General features: G+C 38.8%; 1 protein-coding gene across 1 annotated transcript in view; it reads left to right on the top strand.

The window, feature by feature from the left end:
* The window catches only part of LOC119410489 (calsyntenin-2), a 662,902-nt gene that overhangs the window by 188,522 nt on the left and 462,809 nt on the right, over positions 1-11,571 (top strand). The window contains exon 2 of the mRNA XM_037677368.1: positions 9,742-9,864. Coding sequence (XP_037533296.1) covers positions 9,742-9,864 — 123 coding nt within the window. The remainder of the gene's footprint in view (positions 1-9,741; positions 9,865-11,571) is intronic.

Here is an 11,571-nt window from a genome sequence, read left to right as displayed (position 1 = left end):
GAGTGAATACAAGATTAACATTTGCAAAGATCTCCAGGGTTCAAAGAAGACATGGATCACTGCAAAGATGGAGTGGTTGAGGGAAAAGAAATAAGAGAGCGGAGATCCATCCTTTGACAGAGGGAGAGTGGGAATGTTTCCTGATGATTTGCAGTGACCCAGACTGATGGACATCTCTTGAAGCTGTCATGAGCTCCCAGCTTACAGCGTAGCTGTAATTGCCTGTTGGTCGCCACAATGACTAGCTGCTGCTGCAGCGTTTACTTTTCATTATGCTGATGTATTCATTGTGGCCTTTTTTTGTTGACCTTATCAATCAGAGTTTAATTTCCTACAGACTTCTTTTTAATTACAACTGTTTCTCTTCCTCCCCAGTCCCCCTGAGGGCTGTTCAGACAAAAACACCCAGCTGTTAAGAGGTAGCACCCGCAAGCAGAGTGACGGTAACGCACCGTACCCTGGTCAGGGATTAATCCACCGTTATAGCGCCTCTGCCGTGCTCCGAGCTGCAAGTCAAATCCACGCCTCTTGGTCTAATTGGTAATGAAATGGCGGGGGATAGTCCTGCTGACCGGTACTTGCTGTAAAGGGCATTGCCGTTCCACAGTTCACTTTTCAGCTGTCACACCAGCTGATTATATTAGCCTGGACAGGGGTAATAACTGTATTCCTGTGATTAATTTGATTTGAGGAAATAATATGATTCTGTGGTCAGTAACTCTGCTCAACTGTGAAAGACAAAATTACAAGAACTTTTTTTGGAAACATATAAATGTTGCACTTTATTGATTTAATTACCATATAATCAAACATTCAGCAGCTTTATAAAGCAGCATAGGAAGACAATTAAAGCAGAACAATTTTCAATATGTCCAGTCTGCATTGAGAGCAGGTTATAGAAATCATCTAATTGCTTTTGCTCCTTGTGACACAAAGGTCGAGGTATTTGAGCAGCAGCCCTGCAGTTTGAGCTGTTATTTTGCTTGTTACCTGATAAAACACAGACACGTTTTTAATTCTAGCTCTGCCTAAAGGACATAAAAATCCTTTATACGTCTCAGGAAGTCGTGTTTACCCAAACAGATGTGAGATTACATAAGATGCCTGCAAATTGACCTCAACCTCCTTCCACTCGCAAGTTATCGCATGCCATTTACTGAGTGCTTTTAGTGGGCATGCGTTTGTGTATTTTTCAAAATCGGGGTCACTTGGATTGCCTTTTTAAGATGTTTGTGTTTTCTGACATTCCTTTAAACTCTCATTCCATCACAGTCTTTACTGAAAGGAAAATGAAAGACGAGCATCACACAGTTAATTCAAAAAAGTCAGAGAAGTCTAATTTTCTGATTTGTGTCTGTTGTTGACACACAAAGTCCTGAAGACCTTTAGCAATCAGAGCAACTTTTAGATCTTCCAAGCAGGTTTTACATTCAGAACGAAATTAGGCAACAAAAAAAGTAATATTGTTTTTGTTTCTACATATTGATTTGAAGATTTGTTGTTTTCAGTTTGGATTCATGTCTTTGTGGTAGGAATATGTAACTAATCACTTAGTGTCAGGGCATTAGCCACACATCCGGGGGTTCGATCATGATAAGCGACTACAGCTCTTCCCCTGGGAACCTCAGGGACTAAACTCTGATTTCTCCACCCATCATCCCACCCTATCAGCCATCCCTCCACAACCTCCAATGGCTGCCATTATTCAAAGACCAAAGACGCACTCCATCCATTTTCTTGTAATGACTCAGGGTCATGTCTCAAGCTCAGTACACGAACCCAATTCTGTTCAGAGGGTGTCAGCGTCCTATTTCTCTCCGGTGACTGGATGAGCTGTAGTCGTGGGTTGGGGTAGGGTTCGCACGTGGGTGGTACCTCATCTCGATGCTGTAGTGATTACCAGAGTGAGGCGCTTCTTTATTGCCGTCATCACTCCTGATGAAAAACCATTTTATCCTACGCACATGGAGAGTGCTTCGAGATGTCATTACCTTGCATCTGCAACGTGGCCTGGCCATACCGACTGATCACAAGATTCACTCACAAAGGGTCATCATCAGCCGTAATGCCATCAGATTAAATTGTGATGTTTAGTTGTCTGCCACTGATCATTACTTTGTAGAGTTTTTATGACAGTGAAAGCACTTTTGTTTTTACATTTTCATGGTATTGAAGATGAAGGTCTTTTAGTTTGCCTGTTTTCTCAATATATATATTTTGCACATAGACCAGGGGTCCCCATTCATTGAGCAGGGGACCAGTTCTGATCCTTGGATCATTTGGTAACTACAAATAAATAAATAAAAATGTATGTAGATTTTTTTTTTTCTATTTCTGTTAGCCTACATGACATTTTATTTTGAATTTTGCTTCTGTCTGCACAATTTTAGCTCTTTCTTGGCTCCTATGCAGTTTTTTTATTTATTTATTTTTTTATTTTTTTATTTCATTTCACCAAGAAGCTCTCAAGCTAAATTTAGCATAATGAATAAACAACAAACAAGACTGGAGAGTTTCTTTACAAAAGTGAAATAGCCTACAACTACCAAACTACCAAAATAAAAGCTGCATTTAAAAGAAAATACCAAGAGTTAAATTATGGGTTCATCACATCAGGTTGTGATTGTCACAACCAGCTTTGCTTCACCACATAGAGATAAAGCACTCTTCATTAAAACACAAGCCTTTGGAGGTTTTTTTTTTAATTAATTTTTATAAAAAAGTGGAAACAAAGCTCAGGAATTATTATGAAGGCTGCCACTTCATTACATGTGTCTGCATGGAGAGCATCGCATTTAGTGTTTAACTGGATTGTTAAAGAGTTCTATTATATTAAATCATGTCAGAATCATTGTAATAATCAGAATCAGAATAAGCTTTATTTTCATTCCACAGAAGTACAGCGAGATTATATTATATATACTATACTATATATACTATAATATATAATAAAATATGTTATATATTATAGTCGTCTGAAAGATGGGCGGAGTGTATGTGGCTGCAGCTCCTAGGAGCACGACCCTTATTCTTTAGATAAGAAAAGGGGAAAGACCATGAGGAGAGTGGGTATTAAAAAAAATCTCTTCACACCTTGTCCTTGTCAGGGCACGGTTTAAGACATAAAAAAAAAAATCTACCAGCAAGCACATTTACAGAGACATTACATATGCATTTGACGACAAGATTGTGAGATTTGTCCGTGGAACACTTCCAGATAGTTCCATAGTCCTGATAAGATGTTGATGTTTCAGCTCGTACAACTCTGATAAATGTTCACAGAAGTTCTTAGGGGTGGGTGCAGGGGTGGACAGAGCAGAGCTTTCTCGGTTTACATCCCCAGGAGCAATTTGATAAGTTGGCCTGCTTCAAGGCTGAACTGGGAGGCCAGATTCAGGTAAGCCACAGTTGTTTTTGTACAGACAGACTGTTTTACTTTCGTCAGCCTTGAGTTCTGCTGGTACTCTTTATGGCATTAGGGTTCTCCAACACCCTGTTGCTTGGTTGAAATTTTTTTTATCAAGTGTGTTAAAAGTCCAGCTGACCAAATCCATAAGTACGATTTGGAAGATGTGTAAATAGAAGCTCCGATACACAGGACAAAGAGCAAAAATAGGAGGAAGACAGGAGAGGGAAGAAAAGACATTTGTTTTGCTCGAGGGCAATTGAGGAAAAGAAATATATTAAATAACCCACAAAATAGTCATAATATAAATTATATCACAAAATATAAAACTACAAGTATATTTAAATTAAATAGGTAATTAAAAAATTATATTTGATGCACTAATGCACGTGAGCTCCCCTCACATTCGTACCCTTCCTTGCTGCTGTTTGGAAAACTTGTCTTGTATAAAACTGGTCCATGGTGCAATAAAGTTTGGAGACCCCAATGTAAACTGTATTGGAGTCGGCTGATAGACACTGTACCAATTATTATCAGGACTGGAACTTTCTGGCAGTGTTCACAGACAACTCACCCCCTTCTCGAGGACTCCTGTGGACCTGTATCAGAGCTGAGCCTGCTGATAAACACTGTACCATTTCTTATCAGGACTATGGAACTTTCTGGCAGTGTTTACGGACAATTCACCATCTTTGTCGGTCTCCTCTCATAAATGTATCATGACGTCATTATGTGCTGTTTATGTGCAAGTTTTTTTTTTCACCTCTCACACTGTGCCTTGGCCAGAACATAGTGTGAGATACTTTTTTTTTACCTCCCCTCCTGTTTTCTGTTTTCCATACTTTTGCCTGTTTGTCTATGTAAAACAGGTCTCACTTGTAAATGAATCTCCAAGGCTCAATGTGATTAATCTGTATAAATAAAGGTTGAAAGAGTAGACCACAAGCTTTAGGCCAGCCTGACACAGCAGACAGTCAGACATAGTGAGTACCACAAAGAGCATCAAGGGTCAGTGAGGCTCTTAAGATGTGACTGAAATAAAAATGATAAGAGCAAGGCTCTTTAAATCTCCAGGGTCCCCATTAGGGATTGTTCTCAGTTTCACAGTCTGTATTACAAATTTAATGGAGATAAATGGCTACAGGTTATTGCACAAGAAAACCTTTTGTAAAGTCAGTGTTTCTCCTTTTTTCCCGTTTTGTACTGTATGAGGTAAAGCTGAAGGGAGAAATAGTTGCACGTTTGCTGCGGTGGTGTGCAGATTGTTGTCTCTCTGAATGATGGAGGATTTTGTTCCCCTAAAAGAGTGCCTCTGCCAGGTGTGTTTGTCTTAGACATACCTGAGAATGTGAAGGTGAAGCATGTTTTTTTGTGTTCAATATCTGTAAAACTGCTTGAACAAAACACACATATAAACTGGAAATCCAGAATCACTTTACCTCTCTGTTGTAACGTGCTCATGAATATTTATCACATCCTAATAAACTAACGCGTTTCCAACTCTGCCCCTGTGATTGATCTCCTCTGACTGTATCAGCTCTGTTAGTCACGCTTTCTTGGCTGGTCCTCATGAATACTGAGTCCTCTGGTGTTCGAATGTGTTCTCCATGTTTTACCACATCTGTCCTGTCTTAAAAAAAAAAAAAAACAGGCACAAAATTTATACACTAAAATCTACAAATGTTGGTCATTCATTTTATGCAAAGCCTGCACTTTGTTTAATCACATTCCTATCATTTACATAAACTGACTTTCATGTATTTTCGTTGAGTAGCTTCCAAGCAGGCTTTCTTTCAACTTTTTTGTTATCTGGGGTGGCAGAAGCTTAATTATTCCTTTACAAACTTATTTAGTGCAAATTATCAAAAATGTTATTGATGTTTAAGCTATTTTTAATACCATGTATTGTACTGAATCTTGCATCTTGACTCTTGAATCGTGTTTCCTACATGAGCATGTTTTCTATAGGTATTAGGGTTTATCCCCATTGGCCAAAATACATGCAAATCACAGTATTTGGCTAATCTAAATGATAAAATTATTAAATTAAATTCCGGTGTGTGAGTGAGAGTGTGAATGGTTGTTTGCCTTGTTTGTCTCTGCAGGCTTGTGAAAGACTTCCATCCTGTAGGATGCATGCCACCTCTCACACAATACGTTCTGGAGAAAGATCCCAGCTCCCCGTTTGACCCCAGAATAATAAAAAAATGGATAAAGAAAATTAATAAACAGATGATTTTCACTGAATGCATGGTTACTCTTTTGCAGCTTGTACAATGCAGGTAATACAAACAGAAAATCATTCATGCACACTTAAGGCTAATTTGAGACTCCCCTGTTAATACATGCATGTACCTGTAATGTGAAAGAAATCTGGAGTACCCCTGGAAATCCCACACATGCACAGGTAGAATATGCAAATTCTTCACAGAAAGGCCCCTACCAAGTTTTAAATCTGTAACATGTTGGCACCACTATGGCACCCCAGTTATTTTTCTATACTTGCATGTACAGTATATATTGCAAGCTAGGGGTGTAACGGTACTTAAAATCACATTTCGGTTCAGTTCACTTTCAAAGAGGGCTTGGTTCAGTTAATTTTTGGTACAAAAAATGCCAAAATAAAACTTACAAAATGTTTATTTTGAAAATATGCCAAGTAAACAAGTTCAGTCATTACAGACTTCTTAGCAGGAGGTGATCTGGTGGATGAAGAAGACTCAGCTGCTGTCATCCTCAGACTGCAAACAGCACAGAAAAAAAAAGAGTTAATAAGATTATAATTTAAAATTTAAAAAGTTAATTAAATCACAATAATACAATAACAATACCTACTTTTGTACATCATCATTTCTGACATGAGGTTGTTGAATATCCTCTCTCGCTCATCATCATGTGGCAGGGCTTTAAATCTGGGCTCCAGGGCTTGTTGGTGATTTTTTAGCTTTTTCATAAAGTGCTGCTACAACTTTTTGGCTGAAGTGTTGACGTGATGGGATGTCGTAGGCAGCGGGGCTCAAGAACTTTAATTATATGCTTAAAGCCGGCGCATCAACAACAGAAACGTAGATCCAGAGCTTTAAAAACTCCTACAGCTTGTGTTATTGCTTTGGACAGATCTGAATTACCTGATAACGGTTGTTTAAATGCTGCTGGTATTAGTCTTTGAACCAAGCTACTTTTCTTGCTTGTAGAAGAGACATTCGGATGATGTCATTTCAAGAGCGTTAACAAGTTAGACGTGTTATACTGAACTAGATAAAAAGGACCTTCTCCTACTCTGCTCCTGTTTCCTGGAACATCTTGCAAAAAGACCTGAAGCTCTCGACCTTGACCTCTCTAAGTGGCTTCAAACATCTGCAAAGTTCATGGAAAACAACAATGCAGACATGTTCCTGTTTTTAGTTTTCTACATCGCTGACTACTGTTGTCATTACTCTTTGTTAAAATCAGGTCTCTCTTGTAGATGAGTCCCCCAAGGCTCAATGGGATTAATCTGTATAAATAAAGGTTGAATGAATGAATTAACTCACCAATTTTCACGTCGGGGCAACCCAGGGTTCTGTGTTTTGCCTAAAGACACTTTAGACATGCAGTCATGGAATTCTGCTTTCTGATTGACAGATGACAGCTGCCTACTTCTGTCATATGATAACTTTGTAAAAAACTGTTAAAAAGGGGTTTCCTTCCTCAAATCCCTTTACAAGATATTGATTCCCCTTCAAACAGGATGATGACCCTTCTATGTTTTCTACAACCTACATAACCTTTTAGAACATGGAGGAAATATGGCAAACTTGGAAAACCTGTTTCAGCGTGTTAGCAGTCATGATGCTGTCATGCTCTTAGTACCAGTTGACAAATAGGTTTTTCCCTGTTTTCTGTGTCTGTGAGACACAAAAAATATCGGAGCTGTGTCTTCTGTGAGGAAACTACACTTTATGTACCTGCTCAGGCAAGCTACTGGTCATGCCTTGCAAGTGCAATAGTGTCATGGATGCAATGACTGTATAATATGCACATGAAGACATAACCAATACTTTGCAAGGGAGCTTTATGTTAATCTAGGAGACAAACCTCTGGGAAAAGTATTCAGGATTCACATGTAGGTGTACATAAATCACCAATATTTTTTATTTACAGTAGATAGAGACCTTAGCTTTCACCAGGCCCATGTAGATGTTTAGAAAGTATAAAAGTAACTATAATAAAAAGCTAGAACATGGTCTTTGTGTACTTATAAAAAGTGATGTTTTGTAGCTTCTGTCCTTTTGAATTTTTGGTAAATACGTGTTGTAGCCTTGTGGAGTGGATTTTTCTGCCATTCAGTGGCAACAACTGAAGAGCTTTGTAACAATGATTGTTTGATTTAAGTCTGCAGATAACTTTTTATTTTGCTGAATGACAGGTAATTGTTGTTTTTGCACTTCATTTCTGAATCTCGGGGGACCTAAAATTACAGCTTTGCATTGGCTTTTTTTTTTATTCATAAACATGAACTTGACATTCACAGAATAGACCAAATGTAATTTATTTTTCTTCTTTCTTTTTTTTATTTTTGGGGGAGCTCAAGTAATAATCACTATGATAGAACTGTCAAGTGTCAGAGTGTTCCAATCACTTTTTTTTAATTGGACTGGACAGATACATTAATACAGTGTTACAAACACTCCAAAAACTGTGAAAGTGCCTTGAAGGTCTTTACCTCTAATTTAGTTGTACTACCAGAGAGAGGGGAACAACTTACACTTTGAAGGGAACTTTTGGTTTATCAATTGGATGACTTAGAAAACATGAGTTTATATATATAGATAAATTTATATATATATATAAATAAATATATATATATATATATATATATATATATATGTAGGTTTTAACACATGCAAAATACACCCATCCAAAGACAATCAATCATCATGTACAACAATTAAATGTTTTAGGCCAACTTGCTACTCACAGAAACAGTCTGAGGACCACCAAGGCCAAAGTGGTTCAGAAAACGTTGTAAGCTCAATCATCCATGTAGATAATAATAATAATAATAAAAGTTAAATAGTGTCATCAGGACCAGTTTCTTTAAGTGAGAAATGTTTTTCCCCCCATCCAGAGGACTTCCTCAGTCTACGGCCTGCCAACCAGATCTGTCCCATAGGTAGCATGTGTTTTGCACGTGTAAAAATACTACTTTTGAGATTCCAACAGGAGGTTGGCTTAAAACACAGCAGTGAAGGCTACTTATAGGACAGATCTGATTAGCAGGCTGTAGACTGAATAAGTCCTCTGGATGGGGAACAAAACGTTTCTCACTTAAAGAAACTGGTAAAAATGACACAATATAACCTTTTTGTTATGCCACTTTGTTTACATTTAGCTACAAGTCTTTTTGCTTTTTTTTTAATGACATACAGAAACAAAGGACTGTAACTGGGTTGCAATAAATTTGGGAAAACATTGCCATTCTGAAAGGATTCATGATGGGCGACACGCTTAAGGTCCTTCACTAAATAATGTTCTGGACAACTGATGCCAACGTGTGAAAATTTTGTCCAATGTGCATGCATACGCTGAAGATGGAGTAAAAAACATCAACTGGCAGCCTCTTGGATGTATATATACCATACTGCTAACAAGTGGAACACATCTATAACCTATGCTTAACATATAAGTAACTTATCCATAACTTGTCTCTATCAGATAACTTATACAAGCACGTGACAGCATTTTTGTGGAGCTCCTCCACAACTCCACACTCATCCTCGGTCTCTCCCACACCTAGCACCTCATCCCCATGGAACCTGGGACTAAATCTGTGAGGCACATATATATTACAAAATGTTGTGGAAATGTCTGATATAAGTTACAGATACATTTTCAATTTTTTTCCCCAAGTCATCAATTTGGATTATGTGCAGGTCTATATCAAATTTCAAAACATACATATTTAAATCAAATATTGCTGTTAAATAAATCACAAAGGTGGACTGAGTCCACATCGTGAAGCTTGTTCGGTCTTGGTCTTGGATAAAGATTTCATCTGGCAGCACAGTTGTGATAACAGATTAAATATGGGCTGGTGCTTTTGAAGCTGCAGGGTTTGAATGATGAAAGAAACAAAAGAATAAGTAGTGAGGGATATTAAGAAAAACAAAAGCTCAAAAGCTCAAGGTGGATGAGATTTTCCAGTGAAATGTTCATGCTGTGAGATACTGAATTTGTTTATTTATGCGTGCATGCCAATGCTAAATTATTGATCAGTGAACTCAATTGAAGATTTATTATCTTCTTCAGTTTGTGAAAACTAAATGCAGTCTTTTATATTTTTGTTTTTGCAGTGAATAAACACAAGCCCTGGATAGAGACATCGTACCACGGGGTGATCACAGAAAATACCGACGTTGTTCTGCTGGACCCTCCTCTGGTTGCACTGGATAAAGATGCCCCCATCCCCTATGCAGGTATGGAACATCTCAACCTTAACAACTGTCAAGATGAGCAGGATCAAAGCCTGGGGTAAATGTGGACTACACTGTGTCAAATGGAGGCAGTCAACAATGACTCAGGAGTTAATCCACAGGAAAGCAAAGCTGCAGGATGTACTTACACTTGAGATATAAACCGTATAAAGCTGTCATGTGGTATCACGGTAAATGAGCTTGAATGGATTCACTATTTCCTCTGCATCCCCGTCTTACATTTATACTTTGAACTCGACACTTTGCTGTGTCCGTTTAATCTAATAATTCCCAGGGAGCATACATCATATACGGGATTTCTATTTGCTCACGGTGGAGAGTAGCCTAAATAAGCCCCGTGGTGGTTGAGGACGCAGCAGGAGGAACTTGTATAACTGGATTAGATTCTTCTTACTTTGTGACCATTCCAGCTCAGCTGAAGGGTGCCAACACTTGTGGGAGGACGTTCGCTGGAGGCTGTCGGCCAGCCCAGCCATCTCTTCTCTTGCCAGGCTGCTAATGTGGCCAAGGCTGTAACAGGGGGTTGAAGCCCACTCACAGAGACCCTCAAGCTGAGCTCGATGGTTGGAGAGGTGGAGTATGTGTGTGTGGGCACATTTGGATGTGTATGCTTGAAATTCTTCTTTTTTTTTCATTGTTTGCCATTTTATGTGTGATCCTATGCTGTGATGTGGCCAGAGGGGCTCACTGTAATGGCCCCCCTGCAGGGAGAAAGAGAAAAAATGATGAGGCAGTTGGGAGGGGAGCTGGATGACCAGCATATGCCCTCTGGCTCTCAACAGACTGATGGTCACACATGGAGAATGCACGTGCAGAAAAAACGATCTGGGTTGTGTGAGCAACTCAAAAGTGAGAGCACTGAATAATTAATACACAAGAAGAGCTGCATCACCTGCCTCTTGTCACCCTCTCCCTCTTATTATTTCCAGCCATCTCAATTAGTTCTCCGTATCTTGTTTTTCTCGCAGCAGACCTTCCCCTCATCTTCCACCTCCATCCTTGTTTAAATTTGAGCAGCGCCAACAAACCACCTCCCCACTGCAGCAGCCTCCTAATTATCTTTACTCAGTACACGTAAAATCTGATGAGCGCAGTTCGTCTGCTGTTGTCTAAAGTGAGCCTGTTCTTTATCAGATTTCAGGGGTGGAATGGCTGGACGCTGAACAGGTAGTGGCCGAGCCTCACACTTTCATTAGATCAGGTGGATTTTAATTACACCTAACCTCAGAATGTGACATTACATGAATGACTGACAGCTTTTGTGATGCAAGGGACTGTGAAAGGAACTTTTATTATATTTACCTCTATGGATTGTATGTATGTTATCCTGTGTTCTTTTCTATGTGTTGTTGTAAAACACTGGTTGGCCTTGCTGCTGTTTTTAAGTGCTTTATAATGAAATTGGTATGTATGGTAACCGTGATGCAGTCATAACTTCACAACACCACCAGTGTTAGCTCATTAAAGCTGAACACATTTAGAATGTCTGAAACTATAGAAATTATACAGCAGGTTACAATCTATTCACCCCTCAATGTTTTATTTTTATCTTTTTATTCTGTTGCATGATAGCCTCATTTTTTTCCTTCAGAAGTCAACAAAATGCACTTGTGGATAATTTAAACATCTCATTATATATACAGCTGTACTGTGGCCCCCATAATCTACCCAACAATCCATCCATCCATC

This window comes from Nematolebias whitei, chromosome 6 (genome assembly GCF_014905685.2).
Source record: "Nematolebias whitei isolate Nwh7 chromosome 6, NemWhi1, whole genome shotgun sequence".
NCBI lineage: Eukaryota > Metazoa > Chordata > Actinopteri > Cyprinodontiformes > Rivulidae > Nematolebias > Nematolebias whitei.
This window is presented reverse-complemented; position numbering and strand designations above follow the sequence as displayed.